The sequence below is a fragment of the Nipponia nippon genome, unplaced genomic scaffold, assembly GCF_047370975.1.
Source record: "Nipponia nippon isolate SJK-2023a ecotype South Korea unplaced genomic scaffold, ASM4737097v1 scaffold_19, whole genome shotgun sequence".
NCBI classification, from domain to species: Eukaryota; Metazoa; Chordata; class Aves; order Pelecaniformes; family Threskiornithidae; genus Nipponia; species Nipponia nippon.
The window spans coordinates 6,221,123-6,248,607 of record NW_028262335.1 but is presented as its reverse complement, the minus strand read 5'-3'; the positions used below and the strand labels follow the sequence as shown (position 1 = coordinate 6,248,607).

At 42.7% G+C, this 27,485-nt stretch overlaps 1 protein-coding gene across 4 annotated transcripts; it reads left to right on the top strand.

Moving 5' to 3' along the window:
• Positions 1-38: 38 nt before the first annotated feature.
• Positions 39-27,433, top strand: LOC104009060 (tumor necrosis factor receptor superfamily member 18). 4 transcript variants are annotated; one of them, XM_087755661.1, is made up of 12 exons: positions 39-1,874; positions 4,323-4,445; positions 4,811-4,912; positions 5,344-5,410; positions 5,938-6,167; positions 6,452-6,577; positions 18,305-18,487; positions 20,738-20,872; positions 21,381-21,468; positions 21,974-22,062; positions 23,037-23,177; positions 23,451-27,432. In XM_087755661.1, the coding sequence occupies exons 1-12, from the start codon at positions 1,733-1,735 to the stop codon at positions 23,600-23,602; spliced, it is 1,578 nt and encodes a 525-aa protein (XP_087611787.1). In that variant the 5' UTR covers positions 39-1,732; the 3' UTR covers positions 23,603-27,432. The 4 variants fall into 4 exon arrangements, with proteins under 4 accessions (XP_087611787.1, XP_087611785.1, XP_087611784.1 ...); XM_087755659.1 differs by lacking the exons at positions 39-1,874; positions 4,323-4,445; positions 4,811-4,912; ... (1 more) ...; positions 5,938-6,167; positions 6,452-6,577 and adding exons at positions 13,414-13,433; positions 14,485-14,617 and having other exon boundaries at positions 17,277-18,487; positions 23,451-27,433; XM_087755658.1 differs by lacking the exons at positions 39-1,874; positions 4,323-4,445; positions 4,811-4,912; ... (1 more) ...; positions 5,938-6,167; positions 6,452-6,577 and adding an exon at positions 17,289-17,383 and having other exon boundaries at positions 18,285-18,487; positions 23,451-27,433.
• Positions 27,434-27,485: the final 52 nt, after the last annotated feature.

The window sequence follows — 27,485 nt, the reverse complement described above, 5'->3', positions numbered from 1 at the left end:
AAGTCCGCTACTGTTTGTGAAAGAGAATTGGGGAAAAAAAATCTGATTAAATAGTGCTGAAGGAACAACTGAGTCATGAGGCGTAAAGCCACTTAAATGACATTGAGTGTGATGCTACAGTTGGAAGAGATTTGGATATTTCCTGCAGGCAGGTACTGAGTGTGAAGGTAGCTGAAGTTCAGCTGGTATGGTTTACTTGCTCTGTCAGCTTTGCTCCCTTTTGGAAAGAACGGCTGTAAGGTATAACTTCTTTTCTATAGCGGTTGTTTTCCAAAATGCTTGGAAAATAGGAGAAGTAGAAAAATAGTTACTGTTTTGCCTCAGTTTTGCCTCCCCTTCCACTCTTAAACAGTCTTAGAGAAATTTAAGAAAGAAATTGAAAGCAGTAGTTCTGGATAAAACATGCCATGATATTGCTGTTCAGTCCTCCCAAATACTGCAGGCTAATAATTGGATTCCAAATGTACTTCTGTTCCAATCAAATCTCCTTTGCATTTAGATGTAAATTGACTGTAAATCTGCTTTGTCTGGGAAGTCTGGCTATGTTTTTTAACTAACATAAATAAAACGTCTTTGATGACTGTAGGATGTCTTGTTTACTTGGGCCTTTGAGTAAGAGTTGCTCAAGTCTCTTAGAACTGGAAGACCTAGAATTTAGATCCTAGATCAATACGATCAAATTAGTGAAATTCTAATAGTGAGCCTGTTAAACCTGTGTTAAACCCATTAATTCCTAGTGTGATCACTTTTTTCACTCCTCTGCATGCTTGTGTTAGGTGAGGGCAGGACTGCAGTGCCAGTGTGCTATTCAGCCTCCTCCATTGCTGTCCTGTTGTTGCTGGCTTGCACAGCTGGATGGAGAAGCCGCCTGGGGGTTTGGATTCCAGAGTTAACATGCTTCTGTGGAACAAAATAGGCATCAAAAGTAGCTGGTATGTGAATATTGCATCCTTCGCTTTCACAGAGTGCACCTCTGCTGGAAGCTTTTATTTTGGTGGGAGCAAATGGTAGGGGTAACACAAATTCTCTATTTTGGAGTCAGGAGCTTACTTTTCTTCAAGGGCAATGCCAGGAGTCTGATATTAAGAGTTGAAATGGTGACTGCAAATGCTTCTCATCTGTAGCTTTTGCTAGCTCCTGAGGGCAATATCAAGATGACTGATGATTTGTGATTCCGTGCGCTCCCTGAGAAATGTATTAACGACGTTGTTTTTTATGCAGCAATAAAAGTCACAGGTCTACCGTTACCATGAGACCAAGGGGAGCGAATCTGTCTGTACTTCGCCTTTTAAGAAGCAAGCCTATGTGGGCTATGTTTCATTTTACCTATGAGACTCATCCGTAAAGGTTTTCAGGCGTTACCTCTGTATTGCTTTAATACTCCTTACAGTAACAAGGATCATCTCTTCTAGTTCTTCTGACATTCAAGGTCTATGCTTTAATACTATGTAGAGAGGTATGTACCTGGCTGGAGGCACTCTGTTTTAAGGCTATGAACAGAAATCTTTTCATAATGCTATTCAGTATGCTGTCTTTCTGCCAATGAATATTTTACTTGTGAACTGCAAAAAACAGGTTTGTGGGGTGTGGGAAGAAGGATGGGGGTGTGGAGCACATGCTGGGAATTTCCCAGCAGCTGACATATGAATTTGTTCTGGTCAGCAGCGATTTAGAATCACTTCTCCTAGAGTTTGCCGCTGTCAGATTTTTGCTGGGACGGTAGGGCTGCATTATGGTAGCTGTAGGTTTTTATTTGCATTTTTCTACTGTTTTGTTCTTGCTGCTGGCAGTCGCTATTAGCCATTGCTTGGGACTGAAATGCAAAGAACATCAATATCCTTTCGGTGAAAAATGCTGCAAGGACTGTGCCCCTGGTAAGTAATTTTCACTGGATGTTGGTTATGCTTGCTCGATGTAATAGCTATCAGTTAATAACCCACAGGTGGTAGAAAACAGCTTGATGGAAATATCATTCAAATGTAGGAAGTGTAACGGAGAAAAAGCATTTGATGAGGAGACTTTCTATCAGTCTAGACTGACAAAGATTATTTCTATAACATACTAAATTCAGGAATCCTCTTTGAAAGAGCTACATGTTCTTTAATTTCTTTTGTGTGGCTCACCTTAATGTGTCAGTCTGGTGTATTTTCATTGTGGGAGTATTAGCTGAGAGAAGATGGTAGCATTTATCTTACTGTCCTTTACCTATCACATAAAGAAGCTCAGAAATCTTGCACAAGAGTGGAAAACTTTAGGTAATTAGCTCTGCTGCTAAAGATGGTTTTTAAGCTTTCTTTTGTAGCAAGATTTATATTACTTAAGACTTGGTGTTTTTCTAAGAAAAAAGATACGCTTGATTCATAGACAGAGATTAGCAAAGCATAACAACAGAAGATGTATTTGTTTCCTCCTTTCTTACTGTAGAAACGGAATCAGTCTGAATTCTGAGTTTTGCATGCATATGTGTGTTTTTTTTCCCCACAATCTGGATATCTCTGAAGGCAGCACAGTATTGAGAAGCACAAATGCGAAATATCAAACCTCAAATACTTTAATAGTTGGGATTTCATTATGGAAATGACTTAGTGATGAGAGTAACAACAATTAACAGGTAATATTGCTGTTCGAGGGGCAATCCCCTTAACAGAAGGGATTATTTTTAGTACAGTCAATATTGACTGTACTAAAAGGAGGCTACATCTACGCGCCTAGAGAGAACATAGATCAAGTCTGTAAATGCAGTTGCAACTTAAAATCTTGCATATGGTTTTATATGCATCTTTCAGAATAGTTACTTTCTCTTTTCGTAATGAAGTCTACTACACAAAATGGATGTGGTATGTACTGATGCAGTCGTATTATCTTCAAAGATGCTAATTGGAATCAATTCAACCTTTAATCTAAGACTTGAGGCAGTTTATTGCATTATTCTCAAAACTATTTAAATCTGAGTGTTTCCGAACTCAATTTGAAGAAAGGCATACTTGTATGCAGATACAGATAATCCTTTATCTCTAAAGTTTTTTGTTCCTCCTTACGCTGAAAGAACTTGCATCAGGTTTTTTTTGCATTGATAGCAAATCTGCTGCTGTTGGGGAAACATTTTTTCATAGTCTCTTCCTGATTGTGTAGATGATAAAAATGTAGAAGTGTATTGCGTGCATTGTGGTCACTAAAAATCTGTATTTTGCCACTGATGGCACTTAATAAAATGCAGAGAAAATTAGAGTGAGCAAGAGACTTGGTGCTTATTGTTCACCTACAGAATGGGAAAATGGAGAACCAAAATGAAAGAAACAGTCTATGAGAATAAGAATGCATTTAGGCTCAACTGTAAAAACCTTAGTCATTAAAGCTGTCTGTAGTTCCTGCAGCCTGTGCTGTATGGAGAGAAGCTAGGGAGATAGAAGGAACATGTCTGACTCCTTTTCCCAAATCCACTGTTAACTTGCTGTTCCAGTTTGGGCAAGTCGCTTTGCTCACAAACCTTGTCATCCTAGCGCATCAATCTGAACTTCTGTGTAAGTACTGTGTATCGTACAGGTTGGAATTTGTGGGTGCAAGCATTCAGAGCTTGTTTCTAAGCGCAGTGCCTGATACACGCATACTGCTTGCAATAGTAACAAACGCCTGCCTTAGATCTTGCGCTGTGTCTCGCTGTCTGTGAAATGGAGCTAGTAACGTCTTTGATGTTGTTGGTGCCGATACAGATGCATATCAAAATAGAACCGCATTCTTTCATGCCTAATGGGCTTTCAGAATGCCAGCAGAAAGATACTACAAACGTTTATTCTTGGCTGCTTCACTAATGAATTTTCTGCAAACCTGAGCAGGCCGTTGCCATCTTTTGTACCTGTTTGGGATTACTTTAGGTTGAATTGCACGATTTATCTCTTAAGGGAAGGCAGATCTATTGTAAAGCCATGTATTACACTGGAGATCAGGCCTATTGCTATGCTAAAAACCTGTTGTTTTTTTTTCTAACTGACATTGGCTGCAAACTGTGATGTCTAAACAATACGAAAAGGTGGTCTGGAGAAGTGATATTTGGAATCCACTGGGAGGATCATTTGGGGCATTATCTCAACTCTCAGAAAGTTGTCAGGCCCCTGCTAGCCCATTTTAGCTGCTTAATTTACAATGATGCTATGGGTCAAAACTTTTAGGGATTCTGGCTTGTCAAAATCTGATGAATGTTTTCAGCCAGAGTTGTAAGTGGAACTGTCACTTTCTGGGTGCTCTTTCATTCTAATGCATGAAAATGAAGAGGGTTTTCTTCTGATAACAATCAGTTCCTCCTTCTACGTGATTTTTTTTTTTAGGTGAAAGAATGAGAAGCCGCTGCACAGTAACAACAGACACAGTCTGTGCCCCCTGTCAAGACGAATACTTTAGTAGCGAGCACAACCACAGCTTCTGCAAGAGTTGTACAATCTGCAACACTAGTAAGTCAGTTGTATGGTGGTCATTTCTTGATACAGATTTGGGAGGCAATCAGTCTTCATATGCTGCTTATCTTTGCGGGCTCCTCAAAGGCTGATGTCGTAAAGCCTGTTGCTTGAGACGACTGAGCCCAAAGACTGGGTTGTTATTTCAGTCGCTGATATATCCCGGTTGGTACTGATGGTAGAGCCTTCAAAGGGAAGTGGGCTTGCACTGCCTGAAAACTGGTGTCTTCAGAATTGTTAATAAACTCTGTTCTCTGCAGTTGTTTCTGCACACAACAGGCAGGCACTGAGTAATTGATTTTTTTTTTTCTTTCTTAACTTATTTCTTGTCTCTCACTTGCCCTTTATTCTGTTGTTGCTAGGGAAGGGGAGCGTGGAAGTGAAGAAGTGTGAGAAGACCTCTGACAGGATTTGCATGTGTGTTGCAGGTTACATGCCAGATGCCAGATATACACTGGGAAGCGGTAAGTTAGTGATGGGTTAGACTCTCCAAACTCTTGCCTCCACTTCAGACGAGATGGTTGTTATTTCTGGTGTAAAAGCTGTTGTCATTTGTCTCACTGATATCTCCACACAAGTGTTATAGCAGGGTAGTTGTGCAAACTGTTGCTCTGAGATTCTTGAGCTGTCAGAAATCTTAATGCTCCCCTTGTTAATATCTGTAATGAGCCAGTAGAGAAAACAGGAAACCTTGCCAGTTGCAGACTGAAATGAACCACTGAGCATGTTGTGTTACTTCTGACCCAATGACTATGGTTTTTAGAGTCTATGTGAGTCTCATTGGGTCTGTTCTATAAGCTAGACTACTAGTATAAGCTATTAGTGTAATTACTGTGTAGCTGTCATACGGTTCTGTTGCTAACTGAACTCAAATTTTGCCTCTCTTTTTTTCCAGTATGCTCACCATGTCCTGAAGGGTCTTATTCCATAGGGGGAAATGAAAGCTGTCGACCTTGGACCAAGTACGTATCACTGATCCAAACACATCGAGAACAACATTTTGGGTTTGCTTCTGTTAGCGGTTGATGCCCAAAGCATAGTGTGTAGAGTAAACCTGCAGCAGGTGCAATGAAACCATGTTTGTCATGGCTCTCAGGAGCCTTGAGCAGTCTGTGTACTGATTTGAAGCATCTGTCTGCCTTCTGCCTTTTCTCTCTTCACCTATGGCAACAACAGTATTCTCGGCCTTTTTTTTTAAAGGTCCGGGTGTTTGTGTCTGTAGCAAAAGGTTCCCTTGGCAAATGCAGCTGTGCTTCAAAGTTGTTACATGCACAGATGCTAGGAAAAACAATGTCAGTTTTTTTCCAGTAATAACTTCGATTAGCTTAGTTGTTCTTCACATATCTGTAGAATCTAGGAAAGGTAAAGCCTGAGTTTGTATTGATAAAACAAGGATTGTAATGTTCACTCATTTGTTCCATGGAGATCACTTATAAAGTCATTACTGCAACTGTTTGAAAAACTACAGTAATTTCTTTTGCATCTCTAGCTGCAGCGTTCTTGGGAAAAATACCCTTCGACAAGGGACAAAAACAGATGATGCTGTTTGCAGCAACCATGTCACACAGCCAGCTGCCTTTCAGAGTGCAACACCTGCTTTGAATCTTTCCACCACTGGCCATAAGAATAATGTGTCGACTGCAACGTTCTCACCGTCCAGACCCAGTGTGATTCCTTTCATTTGCCCGGATACGAGCAGACCCACAGAGACTAACTGGGGTAAGGAGAGGGAATGACCAAATCTAGTCAATCTGTTTACTAGAGCTGGTGAGGAATTTTCACTCTTTCTCAGAAGCCATGTCTGTATTTTACACAGTCTTTCAGTAAGACACACACAGGATTCCAGACTTCTTGCTGGTCTGCTTGGCAGCTGGGACTTTCAGGCTTTGTGGTTCAGGGGTACTCCTGGAGTTCTAGGTTCCTTCTTGTGAAGCTGGAAAGCCACGGAAACTCCAGCTAGAACCATGAATCTTTTTTAGTGTATTCTTCTGTTTCTCTTCCAGGGTCTTTATCACTTATCCTTATTTGTCTGATATTGCTCATGGTGAGTGGAATGTCCATCCTACTGTTGATTATCCAAGCAGCCAAAAAAGAGACCAAGAGGAGGCCTTGTAGAATCAACCATCAGGGTGAGTTTCTTTTTATGGGGAAAAATGTATAGGAAAGAATAATCAGGGCCCCCTATTTGAACTTTGATAGTTGTTTCAATCATAATGAAGTCTACCTAGCTAAGTAGCACAGTGTTGTCTGCAGTTAATGCCAGTGGTTGATCCTCTATTTAGTCTGATGCACTGGAGGTCATAGCTTGCGTTCTTACAGAGTGCAGATTCCCCTGCTTGTTGCCATGCAGAAAGATTCTCTCTCTCTCTCTTTCTCTGATTTTAACTCCTCCTAGCTTTTTCCTCCCTTAGTCCCTACAAAAATGGTGTAATGATTTTGCCCAGGGAATTCCATTCATTACAGAGAGGATCCAGAATCAACAGTCTTTTAAAGCGTATATTGTGAACTTTTTTGCCTATATGGAAGTAAACTGTCTTGAAGTGTCTCCTGCAAGCACAGGAAAGGTTTGACTGAGAAGAGCTGAACTCTGTATTCACAATTAAGTGGTGGCCTGGCTCTTGAGTCAGCCCACAGCTGCCTCCCATTCCATTCATACAGCAATAGTAAAGTGTATTTTCACTGTTTCCTGCACTTGGTGTTTCCTAGCACTGGCTGGAAAGACAAGCACTGACCCGAATGTCACTCATAGGTACCTAGTCATCCACGAAACTAGAAGAGTCCCTGGCTTCCCTTTTCCTGCCCCTTCTACTCTGTACAGTATTTTTTTTTATTATTATCTGTCTTTCGGCAGGAAGGAGCTTTCGAGTGCCTGTCCAGGAAGAACACATTGACTCCAATTCTAGTCTCATCAAAAACTGACTCCACATTACATTACTGTTTCCTGCATTTCTGAGCCGATTGATTGTAACAAGTAACGTGACAGAACATTCAGTGGCTATATGTGTGGATGTGTGTAACTGTTTAATTGCACTTCGGTTCCTTTGGGTCTCGTTGAGTGGCCCCTTTGGCATTAGGACGCATGGGAGTAGCTGGTCTTGGTGGAATTGTGATTCCTTCTCTTAGGCAATCCTGTGCACAGCATACCTGTTGCCAGAGCTGCGTTGATTCGGTGCAGTGTGCATTTCTAGCCAATTCTCTGTGTAGTGATGGGCAATTGTGTTTGGACTGAAGAAAGTGTTTATGAAGCTGTAAGAGCTGATCATTGAGCAGATAGAAAAACAGGGAAATTAAAAGACCTGCTTTATGACTGAGTTTACATCTTGTCTTTCAATTCTGAGACGCTAAGCAGAGCATGTCTCTCTTTTCTCAGTGCAGGTATCTCTGCTGTTTCAGTCAGTTCCCAAATGAACTCTCCTCTCTTTAGGTGGAGAATCTCCCCCGACGAACCTAGCCGGCTTCCTTTGTGCTTCCATTATTTCAAGTTATTTTTTCTTGGTCAAGCTGGGGGGCATATGTCAGCTGTGCCTCCAGGGACAGTTGTCATTGCTGGTAACTCTCATGCTGGCCACGCACCAGAATAGCACCAGAATTCTGACGCTAGCTGTTAAGTGACTGTTGAGAGATGGCTATTCAATGTCACTTCTCTCTTTTCTGCATTTCTTCAAACATACCCATTGAGAAAATGTCATGTTAACGTATTGAACAGTATCCCCATTGTCAAGCCAACAAGTAGAATTACTCGTGATCACCAGGTAGCTCCAGATCTCCAAGTGTTTGGAAGTCTCCATGGAAATCTTCATGTGTGTGGAAAGTAGAATTATGTGGATTGCCAGAAGGCAAAGGGAATGGTAATTTCTGATTAGAACATTACTAGTGGAAACTGTAGTTCAAAATAGGGGGAAAGGTGGAGTACTACTTGTCTGCACTGTAAACTGTAGTAGTTGCCATGTATAACTAATGTTTTATCTGTAAGCCCTGTGCAGCCGACACGCTGTGTGCTTCCTCTTGGTGGACGTCCTGCTGAATACCCTGGCGTGTCTGTCATCAGCAAGGCTGCTTCGGTCAAGCTTGGACATCTCCACAGTAAAACTGTTTAGCTTAAACCACTTTTGTGTGGCTTGATTGCTTGCTGTGGATGTAGGGAGAAACTCACAAGCAAGTTTGGTTCCAGACAGTGCTCTGGATTTGGGGAAAGTCTGTTTATGTCTTAGGTTTAGGAGCATGTACATGGATATTTAGAGTTTTTCTGCTGATGAATGATAATTTTGTGATGGTTTGGAAAAGAGTATCTCCTTAGATGTTCTCTGTTGATAAGAGGCAAGAGCTGAACTCTTTAACAGAGTGCTGACTCTCTGGGCCTGCAAGGGTTGCATTTTGGCAAAGACGTGCAAAGATCACGTAACAGTGGATAGATGCCTAAACAATGCTCTGGCCGTTCGTCTGGATGATCACCTTGTGCATGCTGTCAATGGAACCCGCATTCAGAACTGAAGAAGTGTTCTTGGTTTGGTCTCTGTGCAGTTAAAATATCTGGTTGTTTGCCTGTACGCTGTATAAAATGAATTTTACTTCTGTAACGTTTTACCACAAATGAATCAGTCTGTAGGTTTGGAAATAATTCAAATTTTAAGTAGCAAGTTCAAAATCTGAAGCGTCTGAGAGAAACCTGAAGTGTTGTTGTTGATAGCTTTTGATGTAATTTAAATATCTCGGTGTAAAAATTCATGAAGAAGTAAACTTGAAAGTTATATAATTCAGAAGTGTGTTTCACTTCAAATATAACTCCTCAGTAGATAATTCGTTAGCGATAGGTATTTTATATACATAGTACCAAAGCATATGCCAAAATATGCAACAGGAAATGTATTCAAGAATACAACTGGTGTCTAGAAACATGTTTTTAAGCATATGTTTTATTATATGTTATACATATGGTGTACTTAGCAGTGATTTCCTATTTTGAAGTGCATATACAATGTATATAAACATTTGTATTACATACGAAGTGTGATAGTGACTTTTTGAAATAAATTGCGGTAGCAGCTCGATGTGCATGTATGAAGTGTATGATTCGAGAGTACAAATGAGCAAGAAGTTGTTCCAGTGTGTATAATTCTCACAGAAAGCAGGATCACCAGTGGTCAATCCTGTGGCTTAGCAGGCTTTGAGTTCGCATGCTGCCTTGCCCCTGGCGTTCTGTGTGACTTGAGAAAGCTGTGTGTAGTGGTTTTCTCTGTGAATCTGGCCTGGCAGCAGTCCTGACGTGGGAGTTGCTGGGACATTCAAGATGATAAGGCTCAGCCCCTTCAAAAGCACAGAGCCCCTGTTGTGAATGTAGAGGTCTTTGAAAGTGTGCTGTGGCCTAAATGCTGTCATCTTACAGTGAATTGGATGGCAAAGTGCAATGGGTGAATCTGAGAAATGCATTCTAGGGAACACCCAACGAATTCTTGGAAACGATGCTTATCAAGTTTGTAGGCTGCACTTCAGAGGCAATAAAGCAAGTACCGTTTTTCCATGTAACTGAGCGAGGTGCAGATAAACTGATGAGCTGTCTGAGGTCGTAGGTTATATGGTGAAAACACAGCCCACGGGAACAGATGAGCTGTTGGCTTGACAGAAGTGCTGCTGTGGCAGTAGAGCTCCTCTGTGGTGTCGGCTCATCAGCTGTTTCCACGAATCTTACGCGTTTTCTGCCCTCTGGCTCAGCTGCACAGGAAGATGCCTGGGTGCACTGTGTTCTTGTGCCTTCCTACAGGCTCCCAACCATGAGATTTCCTGCAGACCAGGGCACAGGTTCCCTCTGGCTGAAGCAGGAACTGGTACTGGCCCTGGAAGTGCACAGCAGAGTAGGGTAGCTGAGGACAAGTTGCATTTGCTCATCAACATTTGGAAAACTGAAGACAGACAATTCGGCGTGCTGTGTGGCTGAAGGCCTGTAAGAGCAAGCCCTCGCAGGCTGTAATTGCTGGCTTTTGTGCTAATGCGTACCCGCGAGCCGATCTGTGCTGGCTGTACTGCTGTAGAACTGTATCCAGTCACCGTGCCAAGACATATAATCCTATCAGAAGAGTTAAACTGTAATAACATTTGATAGGAGTGGAGGCGTTCATGATTTGATTTTTTTGAGGATTTGGGTGTTGGTAGACTGCTGATTTAAATAAACTAATGTAGGTATTTCACTCTAAATAAAGGAATAACAATTTTTTTTTAATTGCCATGTTCAGTCTTGCCACTATTCTGTGAAAAATTTGCTTGGATTTTTTGTTCCAATCCTCCCTAAAATGGCAGAAAGTAGTTAAAAATAGGCAGAGAATCTTGAACAAATGGGTGCTGCCATCTGCCCACGCTTGTCTTCCTACGTGCCAGAAATGAAACTTTCCCTTCTCAAAGGTTTGGGCCTGTGTCACAAAGTAAGTTCCTGTTTTTCTGCCATTCAGACTTTCCCATTTTCAGGCACTTGAGAGAGACACAGTCTAAGTTGTGCAGCTTCATCTAAGCTGATAAAGACAGGGCTGTACTGGAAATTTTTTCCAGTGTAATGCAGTAGGCTGAGGTGTCAGTTCTTTTATTCTGCAAACCAATGCTAACTCTGGTTTTAGTGTGAACTGTATTGGCAGTTAGAGTACTTGGTAAACCTATATGATTTGTAAATTAAATGCATCTTGGTTGCCATAGAGCCCTGATTCAGGAAGTCACTTAAGCACATGCAAAACTGTCTGCATGAATGTTGTCACTAAAATTTGGCCTCTTGGTTGTTTTAAGAACCATCTGTGAAAAGGACTAATAATTCCTATAATTTTATATTTCTGGGTGAGAATAACGCAATTTTTTCATGAATAATTTAACTTCTTTTTAACGGCACTGGCCATGAGTGACAGGCCCCATGGCCAGCCCCTTACATTGTTTGTAATTAGCTACAGACAGAGGTTAGGCCAGATTGCTACAAAAAACCAGAAGGGAAACCAAACAAAAACCAAACCCCTTTTGTCTTCGGGATTTCTATCTACAATATTTATTCTCTCTTACATGTGAGGCTATCACATATGGCTGCCTGGAGTTTTAACAAGGCTATTTGTTTAAAATGAAGGTTTGTTTTGCTTATTGTGTTGCGGCATTCAGTTTTGGAGAAGCATTAGGACAAGGACAGATGGTATTTGAGAGCCACGTTAGAAAAAAATTACATAAATGAGGCTGGGTTTTGTAGTTCTTAAACGCTTCTTTCAGATTTTGCAGTTCTTGAATGCTTTCAGACTGCAGATGTGGCAGTTAACATGTGTATTTCATGTTTCAGTAGTTATTATAATTTAAAAAAAACCCAAACCACCACAGGCCTATAGGTTTATGCTTTTTATGTTCACTTCCTCCTTTGTCTTTTTTTGATTTTCCCCTACAAACATGTGACAAGTTTCTGCTACTGTGGTTACCCCAGATCCTTTATCTCCTGCATTTTCTCTTCACATTCTCCGGTAGCTTAGAAGTGTATCATAGTGACTCAGGTTTGCCATGAGAGATTTAAGAAGGTCACATCTGCTGAAATACGCCCTGCCAGCTGCTGAGCTGGAAAGGAAACACACACCTTGGTAATGTCAGGGACTTGGGGTTTTTGCGTCTATCTGGTTTGGTTTCCTTCTATGAAATGTCAGCTACCGGGCCTCTGCTCCATTGGGATTGTCTGCACGGAGTCGCCGCTTCCGGAGGCCAGGCTGTGCAAACAACCCAGAGAGGTGACTGCGAGACCCGTTCCATAGGCTAAGGCAGAGCTCTGGTGAGCACGTACTGTGGGGTCCTTAGTGCTGCTCGAAGGAAGGATCCAGGGGTCTTTGCAAAGCCCTAATTGTTTCTGGTGAGAATTTAACTTGCCTCGGGAACCCACGCGTGGCACTGCGTGAATCACCCGTGTGTCTGCCACGTTGTTTGACTCCTGTGCCCCAGCCTTACCTGTTACAGGTTTGCAGGGCAGGAATTCTCCCTGTGTGCCAAAAGAAGGAAGGCATTAGACAGGCACTGCAAATACCCCAAGATCTGGAAACCCTCGGGGTAGCCACCCCTAGTCGCTGCAGAATCTCAAGGCTAGCCTAAAGGTCAGCAGAGCTGAAAGGAACACAATTTTGTCTTCTAGGTTCAGGCTGCAGATAAATTATTTGTCCTTAAGCTTTTTTTTTTTTTACCCCAGTCTTTGGACAGTACTATGTGAGCTGTCATATGGTATCCTTCTGGGGAGCTGATGTCCCTGTGCCCCCTCTGGTGTCAGCCTCACCATGTGGTTGCTGCAGTACTGACCTGCGCCCCATGCACGGGCTGTTTCTCTGCGCTTTCTGTAGCCCGTCAGAACTGCTGTTCTACCACGGGTTCCCTGGTGTGGCGAGTCACTTCACCTTGTGTGAGTAACATCTCATAGCTGTCACAACATAGTAAGGGGCTCTTTAAGTAAAGACTGACTGACGGTTGTTTTCCAAGAGCATAGACAAGTTCTGTACAACAGAATGTGAATCCTGTAGCTAGCAATGGAGTTTTTTACAGTGGGATGAAAACAACTTATGAGATGGAGCTTACAAGGCAATTTATACATCGGTCTAGTAAATACCGTTACTCATTCAGAAATTACGTAGATTTCATGTGAACAACATCTTACTTGTAGGAGAACTGCATGGCTTCTTTGGTCACCCATTATGGGTAATCAGCAAAATCTCAATGTCAGGAAACCAAATACTCTCCCTGATAACAATACTGTCTCACTGATGACGTTAAGTCCACGGAGTGTCAGTAAAGCCACTGGACTTGCAAGAACTAATTACGTGTCTAAGAAGTGGTTACGCTCTTTTTTTTCTTTTTTTTTTTTTTTTCTTCTTTTTGCTCTTTCCAAAAGGCTAGTAATTTGGACAGTTCAGCAAACTGGCAGCTCCAGTGGCCCCAAGCAAAAAGGAAGCTGTAAGGCTCCTGGCGATGCATATAATGTTCAGCTCACGGCTGGATATCGTTAAGGTGGGCAAAAGTAGAATTCACACCCCGTTCTGTAAATATTCTCAGGAGCATGTGCCCTGAAGACCGAGGTACAAATTGCCACCTCGGTGCACTTCAGTGGGTGGAAGAATCCATTGGTTCTTCCCTCAAATCTCATCCTTGAGCGCTCCTTCTAGTGTTATGTGTGCAGGTCATGGTAGCACAGAGGAGGCAGAAGGGATTAGGAGATCTGCAACATCTTTTCTTCTGTTCCATCACTCTGTGCACTTACGTTTCAGCCTTAATCTGCCCTGAGCCTATGTATGGGTATGGGCAGGTGCGGCTGGAAGAGAGTCCTTTCTTCTGTGAAGGTCAGGGCTGGAAGTGAGCCACTGTGTTTGGGGTCTTTTGCCTCATGTGTTTCTGTGCCTCCCTTCCTTTGCTGAAGGAAGGAGAAGCAATTCATCTTCCCCAGGTTTACTGATGTAGTGAGGCTCCACACTCAGAGCTGAGGTTCATTTCTTGGAGACCAGTCATAAAAGATTAAGACCTCTTTATCCAAGACTGAGAAACTAGAGCTTGGCATGCAGGAGATGCTTTGGTTCAAATGCCAGCACAAGCCCTTGCAGAGTCTCTCTTCAAAGGGCCAGTAGCAGCAGCATTTGGATGCTCCTTTTTAGTGGCAGCTGGGAACTTTGAGCCCTGAGGCATTTCTGAGCATCTCGGCTCATAGCTTCTTCTCTTTGCCTGTTGGAGACCATGCTGTGTCTTCCTCTTTCATGCAAAGGAGAAGGCACTGCATGATATTCGTGCTCAGACAACCCCGAAGGCCACATTGCTTCCAATGGCCTTTTAACCCTTGGGATTATAATTCTGAACAGAGGTCACATGGATTGAAAGAAACTGCAGGCCACAGAACCTCTGCTTGTGTGTGAAGATAAAGACTGTAAGGATCCTAATTTCTGAAAAGTCTCAGTCAAATATTGCCTAGTTAATCCTGTAGCTACTGCTGAATAAACCCACCAAACAGTTAGATGATGAGTGAGAACTGCTGGTTATTGATGGGTGAAATAGGCATTTGTTCTATCAATAGGTGCAGAGAGAGCTGGAAACCCTACCAGATCAGGCAGCAGCATGGAACCTAGCAGCGTTGACATACATCACATACAGGACTGAGCGAGAAACGGATTGACAGACGAAATGTCACTACCTGACATCAGAGACAGGTAAGGTTAGCTTTAGAAAACCGCCAAAGATTTTAAAGCCAGATAGTCAAGTTGTCTGTGAAAGGTCACTGCTGACTCTAGAGATTTAGACTTGGCATGTACAACTATTGTCTGTGATCTGACTGTAAATGTTCCATCATCTGGCAGTATCTGTGCATGACTGTAATGCTTGAACAAGAATGAAAGCATGTAGAGACCAGTTGAGAAAAAAAACAACGTTCAAAGAAGGTAGAGGAAAATAAATTATTAGTTCTTATTCTGATAAACACCAGGTATCAGATACCACATATGCTAACTGCCTGCCTGCAGCCTTTGCCAGGCCTAGGGTTCCCTTGTGTACCACCTGCCAGTTGGCTCGGTAGGACCTTTGGGGGTCCCTTCCCTGTCACTGTGTTTATGACGCTGTGCAAAAGTCTGATTAACGTTCATATTTGGTATTTAGGCAGTGCTAGTTATTAATGTCCACCTCTGAGCTTCAAGGGAATGGCCAGTTCCTCCATCTGGAACCACTACACTGTCCTTGTCCTTTCTGATAGACATGGTCTGGTCTATTGCTACTGCTGTACTTCTAAAGATGAAGAAAGTAAGGCATCAGGAGACTTAAGTGTGGTGCCTAACTTAGAGACCTGGTCTTCTACTACTCAAGTTCTTCTGTTAGTTAAAAATGACCCATCCCAGCTATTGCTGGAAGGAACAGTTCTTCCTGTTGGTTATTCAGCAGCATTAGCTATCAGTGACTGGTGTGCCAGATATTCTGGGGTATGGCCTTGAGGTGTGACTTCCAGAAAGTGAGGCTAAATGACTCTCAGCTCCTCAGGACCCCAGCTTTGGCATCGGAACAACTGTCAGGGTCCTAACAGGGTTTGTCTCCTACACATCAGTATTGAGAGTGGGACTCCACCCAGGCTACAAGTGCACATAAAGCCTCGGGGAGTTTCTGGGGAGCCTGAGCTGCACCCCTGGGCAAGTCTCTCAGCAACACGCAGAGCAGATCCCATCTGCACACCTCACGAAGAGGTGATTTGTCAGGGTTACTCCTAAGACCATTTGTGACATGTCCCACAATTTCTGTCAGTGTTGCCAGCTACTGTAAGAGGGTTTGCAGCCCTTTTATGTTTGTAGGGAGCCTACATGCTGTCTTCTAATGAAACTGGAAGCACCTGACCTCAAAGGCGGGTGCTGCTGGGACGATGAAGAAATCTTGATTTCTAGACATTTGGCTTTCCTTCATGGGTCTTTTGTTCTTGCTTTCTTTGTGCAGGTGAGACAAAATACCTCTTTTACAGAGAAAGACTTGCAGAGACAGGGAAAGTGTTGGGCTGAATGGGAAGGTGTATCCCCTCCTGTCCACAGTCTCTTTATGGATGTGGTGAGGAGCTTCTAAAAGTTGCTGGTGCCACATTTCCCCACTGGACCAGCCTGTGCTGGGGAAGAGGCAAAGGGCAGGAGAAGGTGGAAGGGAGAGTTTGGCTAGCACGCTGTTTACAAGAGCAGTAGCAGCGCTTGTTTTCAGGGCAGATGGGGGCTGCTCTGCCTCCAGGAATACTGGCTGCAGCCACAGTAAAGTGGCTCCAGGTATTCCTTGCCCTATTACGTGAGGAGGAGTATTTTCAAATGGCATTGCAGCCAGCGTGCCCTGGGGTGAATCTTAACGTAACCACATAGTAAGGCTTTTGAAACAAGTTCTCCTTATTATTGGCCTATTCTTATAATAAAGATATCCGCAGAGTTGGTCAGGGCTTGTGTGCAATTCTGAAATGGTCTTAACTGATTGGTCTGCAGAGTATATTGCTGCAGTGTCCAAGTGCTTTGCCTAATAACTTGTCTTCATCATAAGACTATGCAGAGTTCTGAAGAAAGTGAGACAAAGTTTTGTATGCTGCTGTGCGCTGTGTTTTCTGCACACGGGCAGTGCCCTGACCGGTACCTGTAAACCTGCCCTGTCTCTGTGTTGCCCAAGCATTGTGGTTATGCTGGTTGGAGGAGCTGGTGAAAGGAATCCTGACTTGGGGGACTGAACCCAAGAACTGCGGTGTCCAGGGCTCTCCGTGCCCTGTCGGGCAGCAGCTGCAGCAGGCAGTGCGTCTGTTTTTCCAGTGTAGCGTGAGTAGTACAGGCTGTGGCAAGTGTGAGGAGCAGTGCTGTGTGGGAAGAGGAGGGGATCTCCTGTGGGACAGAAGTACAAAGTAGGAGGTTTTTAGTTTCTGAAACATAACAGTTAGCCTTCTAAGGGCATTACGTGTTAAAACTGATGGCAGAGACCTGTGTCTTTTGCGTGCTTGCAGCTAGTTTGGATGTCATCTTTTGATAGAAAGCACATTTAAGAGTACAAGCAGCTTTGCAGCATACATTTTTAAAACTAGAAGGGTCTGTTGCATACCAAACCGATCTGATTGTTTCCAACCCGTGACAGGAGTGCAGGTAGATCCCTGAATAGACCAAAGACTAAGCGAAAAGTGTATTGACTGACCTACTCTTTGAGATCCATAGGTGAATCTTCAGGAAGAAAGCATAGAACACACTGAAGGAAGAGTGATGGTGTCTGTGTGGGAAGTTTGTTTAGGCTTCATTGGCTGCGTATTAAACTAAGGAGTCAACAGGGCAAATGTCAAATGCTGTAGGCATGGCATTTTCTAGAGGCAGTCATCTCTCTTCACAGGTCTGACTCTCCCTTGCCTTGACCTATTTGTCATCACATGCAGTGTGGAAAAGAATCCGTTAAAAACTGCTTCTGCATCAGAATTCATCTGTTCAGTTGAGAATGAGGTTGGATTTTAAATAATATCTTCACTGTGCACACATAAAAGCAACCACAAGCTACAGGGATAGAAGCAAACCCTGGGGTACAGTGGAAACGGAAGCGGGGGGGAAGCAAGCAGGCTGTCTGCACATAAAGCAGAGATGGAAGTTTGCATATGCGTTTGTATAAGACAAGACATTTTGGAATTGAAACCCAGCAGCAGGTGATGATTACAGGCAACATGCCTGTGTCTATGTACAATTTTACTGAGCAGCTCTTTTGTTACCTAAATCCCAGGAGTCTGGGGGTCAGAGGAGCAGTACGTGTCTCTAAAGAGCCCATTGCAGCCAATTTCAATTTTGGTACCAGGGCTGATCTTCCTGTGGGGAAGACAGTGTTTTTTGTCTTGGTTTCATGGTATCCATATGGAATTACATCGGCTGTGGAAAATAATTCAAGAGTCTCCTAATCCAGAGTGAAAGAAGTTGAAAACAATTAACAGAATCAGAATCAGAAAATCTGAATGGACGGATGGGCTAATTATACATTGCAATCTGATAGTTAAATGCTTGAAGGTTTGTGAGTTCATTAGGAACTCTCAGTCAGAATGACATAGTCTGAGAGCGCTGAAGTTCACACACTAATTTAATTGGCGCTAATTTTCAGCTGTATATCAACTTGAAAAATCCTTGGAAAATCAAATCACGTGATGCTACATCTTGCTCCTAACCTGCTGCTCTCTTAATGGAGTCACCGGTGCACGGTTCCTGAGCCCTGCTTTTTTAAAAATTTGATGACGTAAAATAAGATCTCTTCCCCGCCCCAAAAGAAGCAGGAAGGGTGCAGCCACAAAAAGCACAGTGCCTTCCCACAGTGTCAGGGGAAAGAGTACTTCTGCAGGGAAGTTCTGATACAAGCCCACCCTAGTGTGCTTTTGGGTTGTATAGCTGAAGACATGACTGAACAGACAAGTGAAGCCGGTCACCTCAAGATTCGAGCTTGCTTGCTGCTTGTGGTGTGCCTATGGCATTGGACACAGCAAACTCTGGCAACATCATGCCAGGATGGTGAACTGAAAATAATCAGTAAAGATGAAAAGAAATGCTGCCCCAAATGCAGCTCAAACACAGGTAAGGAAATGATGTGTCTCTCTTCTTTCTGTTTGTCAATATTGTTTTATGTCAACCAGGGTAATCAAGTGTGGGGAGCAGGCGTGTGTGTGTGTGTGTATGTAAATGTATCTGGAGTATATGCAAAACAAAATGGCAAGGGCTTCCCTCCTACCCCCTAAATTCATAACATGCCTTAGCTATAAACTTCAGAGTGGATTCATGTTTCAGATTTATGTGCTTATGCTTGCTATTCTCTCATGGGAAAGGGAAAGCTAACTTTCTGTGGGTTGGTCTTGCTCACTAGGAAAGAAGGTGTTCACTTTACACTGATTCTGAGCCCTTGCTCCATTCAAACATGGTTTCAAAGTTTGTCTGTGCCATTCAGACTTCAGAGGGAATACAGAGAGTGATGGTCTCTGTAAGGCTGTTCTTTGCAATTTGTGGTCCTAAAGAGCAGGAAGCATCCCACTTCAATCCCTCTGTTCCACTGACCTGTGCTTGTGCCAGAAGTAGATGCACAGGCAAGGTCTCAGGTGACCATTAGTTTCAACAGCCTGTTCTAACTTGTATCCTTGCCTGATATTAGGATGGTGGTGAGGTGGTAGTGGGTTCTCACTTGCCTGTAATTTTAAGTCAAATTAAGGCACTAGAGGTGGAACAGGCTAGCTGCAGGACTTACTGGGTGACATTTCTGTGCCTCTTAGGCTGAAGGACAGAACAGGTGATTCTAATGGCCTCTTCCATGGTCCCAGGAACAATCATACTCTTTTTCCTAATTTAGTGCTATCCATAATGGTAGCCAGAGCTGAACAGTAGGGAACATGCAGCTGTTTGTATGACCTACAGCAAGGAATGCACCTTCCTTTTCTGTTTGTATTGAAACAGGATCGCTGGGAGCCTTGTCTAGCTAGTATGGCAGTGCTGTTGTCCTGTAGGTTAGCAACAGGATTAGCTGAGAAGTTAGGTCTTTTGTTGGTGCCTAGGTAGGAGTCAGCCTCCAGCCTATTAGTAGCTTGAATATATCTGCCTCAACCAACAACAAGGACACTGAGTTCCCTGTGGAAGGAGTGAGTGGACACACGGGATTTGTGGGAATGAGCAATAAATAGGGGAAGAGCTATAGAGTCCTCAGTAGTGTGGAGACCCCAGGGTATTTCCCTTCCCACTGAGATAAAGGCATTCAGCATGAGGTAGGAGAGTCCTTGCTTGGTGGGATCAACTACAGAATCACCCACTAGTGACACGCAGAAAGAAGCATCCCCAAACTGTTTCCTTTTTGCTACCAGACTTCATTAAGTTTTGAAGGCCAGTAAGAGGAGGCCAGTGGGCAGGGGAAGATGTGGGCAGTTCCCTGGAGGCCCTGTACATTCCATCACCCACCTCAGGAGATAATCTTTGCTTGATCTTTGTTACTCGCTGTGGGTTTTTAAGCATGCTATTGAACTAGCCAGCTTTTTCATGTGTTTTTTTTTTCTTTAAGGTTATACAGCTTCCTGGGTGAACAGCACTTTCCTTCTAACTGGTCTCCAACTGGCTGAAGGACTGCTTGATACTGTTTACTGATGGGATCAGTATATATGATCAATCCTTTACTTTCATGAATCCATGAGCCTCTCAGAATTAGAGATGATACTTTGAGTGCAAGCAAGGTTGACAATAGAACTCCTCTAGGAATAGAAGGTCAGAGGGTAGGAAGGGTGCTGGTTTTATGGCTTGGATTTAGACCCACTTCTGCCAACAGACTGTAGGAAGCAGCTGCTGTTCTTAGGAAAGGCATGGAAAAGGAGCTCTAGCTTCACTGGCCAAGGATCTTTTGGGCATCCCTCCTCTAACATGGCTGAGCCAGAGAAGAGCTCTGGCGGTGTCCCGAGAGCTGACTGGATGGCTAGTTAATGTGTAGTGCTTCTCTGGGGCACTGTCGGTGCCTTCCTCACCCCGCAGTGTCTAAATCTGCACAATGTGGTAAAGCAAACCTGCTGCCTTACTTCTGTCTACCGTGGCCTACATTGGTATTCCAGATAAGAGAGAAGGGTTACAGTGGTAAGTCATGCGGTGCTCAGATAACCATGGTGTAAAAATCTGAGGGGTGCTGAATTTGAGTACTCTGAACTTTATCCAGTATGCATGGGAGTGACATATTTCTGGTATCCATTTTTTCCACCACAGCACAGTAAGGAGCTTTCACCTGTGTCAGCCAGTAAGACTAATGGTTCAGTTAATTTCTGGCCTCTGTGACAAAGGCAAGTCTAACTTCTTTCTTCTTGACAGGAGACAACAGCCCGTGTCAAAATATTGAGGACCATGACTGCAAATGTCCTCAGGGATACAGCTGTACCGATAGTGCATGTCAATACTGCGAAAAACTGCCTGAATGTGCAGAGGGCGAGGAGCTGGTTAAGCTTGGTAACTAAAGAAACACAAATGACTCTAAAAGACAGTGTTCAATACAAGTGGCTGGCTGAGCAGCAGACAGTTTCCTTCACTTACTATAACCTGCTTTTGGGAAGGCTCGTGACGCAGAGAGAAATGGCATTTCTACTGTGACGTCTGGGACTAAAACCCTTGCTTCCTGTCCTAAATTTGAGACTTTCACTTTCACGCTCAGACTTCCGATAGTACTTTTCTTCCAAGCTGCTAGAACTGTCAGTAGAAGACTGTTTTACCCTGTGTTGCCTCTTAACTTTACACCCTCTGCTGTCAGATCAGACTATTCTGTACCTCTTCTGTAAGGGGTCCGCCCATACATTTCCAAAAATGCAAAGGTGGCAAGAACTGCTTATGTGTTTCTCCAGGGGGGTGATTCGTAATGCAGAAAGAGTGTAGAGGGAATGCATTGTGCTCTAATCTGCTGTATCTCCATCCTTCAGTAAAGGCACTGACCACTAATAATTCATGTTCTCTTTTCTTGTAGGAATTTTAGACTTCACATTCAAATGTAAACCGTGTGAGATAGGAACCTATGCTAATGTTAAGAATGGCTGGTGTCGTAACTGGACTGAGTATGTATTTATTGATACTTTCCTTCTTTGGAAATACGCATGATAAAATTCTCAAATTATTAATACTTAAATTAGAAAATAAAATTGAATCGAAGATGAGATCACCAATGAGATTAAATTATTAGTTTTTTAAATTCAGCAATATATGGTATTTCTCTCTCCTTCGGCCTTATAAATAGTGGGTCTCAAAGCATAACTTAAGACAAACTGCTGTGTATTTAACTTACTTCCAAGTCCAGCTCAAACTGGTGCAAAATTATTCCAAACATGGACATCACTTGAAACAAAGAGGCTAAAAAAAATGTGCACATAAACAATTGTGATGCAGTGTTAATCTTGCTGGGGAAGAGCCATAACTTTACCTGCACTGCTATGAACAGGGAAAAAAAAGGAAACAAGTTGTGGAAAGAGTGGAGGGAAGGAAGAAAGGGAGCCAAGAGAAAGGTTGGAGAGGAATGAAGAAAAGGCAGGAACATTCTAAATGTGACTCTTATTCTTCTTTTAGTTGTGAGAGTTCTGGGTTTCTAACAATCAAGCAAGGCAACAGCACACATAATGCTATATGTGGCTTCCCTGCTAAAGATTTGGAGCAAGGTACAATGATTTGTTTCTTTGAGCCTATAACTTTTCTCTACACTTCTTCAACTGATGACTTGCTGTATAGTTATCATCCAGAGCTTGCTGTCATTGAAATTTGCTTTGAAAATTACTGTTGTGTTTCTTGCAATATTAATACAGGTAGAATTGTTGAGCTGGGCAAAAATTCCACAATTAAAGCACTGTCAGTAATAAAGGTAGAGAAAAGCCCAACAATTGTCCTTGAATAGGGCACACTGGCAAATTATCAGAGTTTTCCATTAAACTGCTCTTGCTGTTTTGCTAGATTTTCTTAGGAAGACAACAGCTTAGTTAGTCATCCAGTTCCTTTACAAGTATTGGTTGAGTCCACCACACCCAGAATTGAAATCTCATGTCTTATCACGGATCAAATTAGATAGGAATAAGTGGCTACAGGCTTTGCAGGTATAGAGTATCTTGAAGACAGCAAGCTGCACTGCTCCTGCCTTTCCCCCCACCCTTGTCCCTACAGTGAATTGGTGCCTTTCAGGTCTGGGCCCTTCATTCAGAGAAATTGTTCATTCTGCTGAGACAAATTGCAAAAAGGCGCTACTTTTAACTCCCGTGAGGCAGACACAAGTGTGAAAATTTGGCTTGCTGTAGTGCTATTCACGGAAACATTGAAGCCAAATCCCCCAAAAGGGCAAACCCCAAAACCTAGTACATAGAACAAGTGATAGCTGCAAGAGAGAGAAACATTGAACAGTGAAGAGATCAGGCATGTGGGGTTTTTGCATGAATGCTTCTTACCACAGACAGTGATCTATTGCGCCCTTCGCTGGGAGCATCTCAGTTTTATTGTTAATACCTGCACTGTTTTTTTCCTTGGAAAATTATTTTCCACAGAAAGAGGAAATTAATCTCTAAATTTCCTTGGAAGAACTGCCTTTCCTTTAACAATAGTCTGGGCACATGATTTCTTAATCTTTATTAAATTTATTTAATTGCAGCTCTTATTACAAATGACTCTCTATACACCACCGTCCTGGCCATCCTTACAGCAGTGGCTGTATTCGTTCTCATCTTGCTGACCTTCTTCTTGCATTTCTGCATATGGTCACTGAAGAAAGAAAAATACCATGCAGCTGACGGTAAGTGCACCTTTGTGGACTTCTATGTAGCTTTTCAGTGGCAAACAATGTGCCCATTGATCCAGAGTCAGAATGGAATAAGTTAAGTTGAATAAATAGAGTAAATATGGATTTATTCTGGGCGGGTTACTTGGTTTCACTAAGATGCAGCGCATCACCTGTATCTTTGTCCTTTCCTCGGAGAGAGGCTGTATTGGTAAAGGTAATGGGCAGCTCACTGACATGTATGAAGACCTCTTGTATGTGCAGTGCTTTTGCTTATTCTCACTGCAGATCTGGAACGTAACTTCTCTAGGCTGCCGGTGGCTCCACAACCGTTACACCACAGAGAAGAGACTTACAGCTGCCAGTTTCCAGAAGAAGAACATGGAGACAAAACACCAGAAGAAAAGCCTTGTGATTTCTACCCTCAGAGTCTACAGTGAAAACAGATAAATTGCAATGTGCTGTGAGAATGGGGAGCTGAGCTCACCTTTTCAAAAAAAAGGAAGGGGCTGGATGCATAAAGCATCTTGATATACATAGCCATAAGGAATGGGTTTAGCGGGAGTTTCACGTTGTTTCTTCTCAACAAACCCAGCATTTAGAAACAGAAAACCTGCTAAGTCAGACTGACATTCAATTCAGCAGCATCGCATTATTGCAAGTTTCTTGGGTTGTTATTTGTTTTTTTTTCACTGATGCTCTTTTCAACTTTGTTTGGGACCAGGGACCCTTCCTGTCATTATTCCCCTTTGCATCTTCTGCACATGTCTCTGTGATGCTCCCACAGATCGATACACATGTAGAAGATTGGCGTCCCACCATCAATCCCTTCAGTGCTACAGGAAATACAGTAGTGCCTATAGGGCACTCTCACGGCTTTCCCAGGCTAGCCCTATTTCCAGGATGTGTCCTGATGCTCATGTTAAGGGAATAAGGCATTGTGCCTAGCAACCATATCTACTACTCTTCTCTAAGCAGGCAGTGCTTTTCACTCCTGCCAAATTGCCCTCTTCGTTATGCAGCAAAGGGCGATTACTCTTAATCCATGAAATACTCTCCTCTCCCATCTCAACAGAAGGTGTTGGTTAGGCCAGTCCCAGCGCACAGAGGTGCCAGTGTGAGACTGCCCTGGCCACATCGTTTGGGCTTGCAGAGAGTTTTCTGTGCAAGTTCTGTGATCCCCTCATCCTCTCCACGGAAACTAGGGGAAGAAGGGAGTAACATTTATCCTCTTTCTCTTCTATAACTCAGCAATCCTTGGTACCTGGAATACTGAATTACAAAAGGGAGACTTCTGAAAAGCTCAAATGAGGATCGTGCTGTCTGGAGAAAGACATTCAGTTTAATGCTCCCTTCTCACCTAGCTTATAGAGTAGGAAAAGACAGTGGAAAACAGAGAAAAGCCCAACATTTGTTCTTGATGCTTTTTTTCCCCACCTCAGAAGAAGAACCAGAGTGTCTGCTGGTGTACACCAGCACAGCTCCAGGGACTGGATCATCGGCTGAAAGATGTTCTCTTTCCTTAAAATTGTACCGTGGAGGATTTTTTTTTTTTATGTTAGATTAGTGCTCCTCCAGTTTCATAGAGCTCTAACATGGTTTCAGCTGGAATTGGTTGCTTTCTGTGAATTGACACTGATTTCAAGGAAGAATCTAGCCTTTGGCTTCAACTAGTTAAAACTCGTGTGTCTTTTTTACGTAATTATTTTTGTGTTAGGTGACTGCAATAATAGATTCAAAGCTCTGGATGCCTTCTGGTCTGGCCTTCTGGTGAAAGCTGCTTGGAGTAGACTCTTATGACTGAACCAGCTTTGGGCAAAAATGAGTTGGACTCAGCGTTCACGTGAAAGGTTATAAATATCTCACAGTACAGCCATTGCATCAGCTTCTTCACGATTTCTTACAGATAACGTAAACAGTACAGGGCTTCTAAATTAAATCCTAACAGAATAATGAAATTTCTGTTAATCACCTTACTAAATAGTCAGAGGGGATTATTCCAAGTCTGAATGACATGCTGTTTTAAGTAGGGCTCTGTGAAATTACAATAGTTATTGCCTCCACAGATGTGTGTTGCAAAAGCACTTGACAGAGAATCCTAAGAAGTGGGACAGGTTATTACCTTGGTAAGCCAGTCACATAGCTTCTGTGCTCCAGGGCATGCTTGGTGAGCCTGGATAACGATCTACCTGTTAGACTTCCATTGAGGTGACTCCAGGGCCTCTCTAGGCAATCCAGTCCAGTGACTGATTTCAAATCAGAGGAGTAGAGAGATTTTGTAAGTTAAAATTTACATTATCCCTTCCTTAGGAGGAAGAATTGCCTCTTCGGCATCTTTTTAAGCATTCATCTGTCCTTGGTTTCTCTAGGCTCTTATCCCACTTCCCAGGCTGTGGTTTTTAGACCTCTTAGCCCCTCTCTCCAAGCTCTTTCCAGTTGGTCTTTCTTGAAGCCTCTGGAGGAGGTTTTGGCAAGATTGAATAAAACGGAGGGATTAATTTCATGATTCATATACATGGTTTCATTGCTGAACATTTCTTCAGTGATTATGTCAAGAGGAGTTGTCTTTTTTGCTTTTTTTTTTTTTTGTGCATTATAGAATCTTGTAACTGGGTGAAATAATTGTAAGGGAAAATGAAGCGCAGAGGGTTATCCCTTCACTATGACGTATTCCTCCGTAGTCCTAGTTTTAATCTTCTGACATCTCTGTTACTGTGTTTACTGCAACTGACATCCGTATACCTTAGCTTCCCCTTCATGGAGATTGAGAGCAGTGATACTTCTCAACCCTGAAAGGACGTTGTGAGACATAATTAGTATTTTCAATGTATTTTTGCCGTCTTTGATCCTCTTACTATTAATCCTTGTGTTGCTGAGAGTTTTTCCCATAGGTATCCCTGTATGAAATTCACTTAAAGAGAGAGTTTTCCTCCATTGCTTTGGGAAATGTGCAGATTCTTAATTGAGGTGAACTGGAGATTCAGCCAAGGCAAGGTGAAAGCATTGGATTGGATTAAATAGGATAACTTTTTTAAAGTGTAAGATTGTGTCTGCCTTGTAAGCAGTTTCGCTGTGGGATTTAGACTCAGAAGTCTAAACACCAGTTAGTAAAGACACTTCTTCCAGCTCTTTCTATGTTGGCCATGTTTATTCTCGGCTCTGTATTGACCCTTCTTCTTTTTTAAACATTTTCAACAAGATTTCTGATTGTGACCTTTTGTAAAGGTGAAATAAACTTGAAAATTGAATGAAGTGCCTATGTGATATAATTAAGCAAATTGGAAAGGCAGGGTTTTATTCTTTAGGTTGTCCCAGTGTTCTTGAGCACACTTAGTTTTACTTTCCCAGTTCGCTTCCCCTCTCTTACACAACTCTGGCTCTTTCAGCGACGCACCCCATCCAAACTCTCCTGTCACTGAATTGTAGATCGGTGCACTTGCACTTTTTCCCCTTTTTAAGCAAGTGGTTTAACGTTTCCTGGCTGCTTGCTAAACCAGCTTTTCAGCTACCCACTACCAAAATAGCAGGAAACTGTGGCTGGCAGTTTTTTCTGTTCTTGACAATGACAGAGAAGCAGCAACATTTTGGGCAAAAAAAAAAATTCAACAGAGCTTACTATTTGAGGAATGAAAGATTTGAGTGTCTAGTGGAAGTCTGTGCCTCTGGCAGCGTGCGGCAGATCTTGGTGAGGTGTACAAGACTTTCTGGGCTGTGGGTGTCGAAGAGCCGACTGCTGCCAGTTAATACTGAAAGATGATGAACAGAGCCATATTATTCATTGGAAATTTGCACAGTGGCCTTTTGGGTTTCTATATGCCTACCTTGAAGAACAGTTCCACTTCCTGCTTACCTAACCACCTGACTGCACGGCTGCTTATTGATGGGAAAAGCAACCAATTTCCTGACTTCTTAAAGCTCCAATTCAGAGGGAAAAACCCCAAGTGTGAATCATTTAAGCCCTGGAGAATTTCAGTAAAAGAGCTGTTCTTTGCATCAAAGGAAATGAAAGCTATTGGCCCAGAACAGTGAGTCTGTAAGAAAACACTGTATTTAAGTTTCCATTCAGAAAGAACAATAGCTTTATTTTATCAGTGTGCAATTACTGTAATATTTGAATCATATCGTGGCTGGATTTTCAGCCCAAATCCCAGAATTTATGGGGTTTTTCAAGTTCTGATTTGAACTTCAGCTTGATTTCTGTATATAGACTGTAGGTTAAAAAACGCTTCTCCCTCAAATCATTTACATCCAATTAAATGCCTGTAACAGTATTTTTTTTTCTTAAATCTCTTTTCAAAAGAGAAAATAAACTATCCCTGAAAA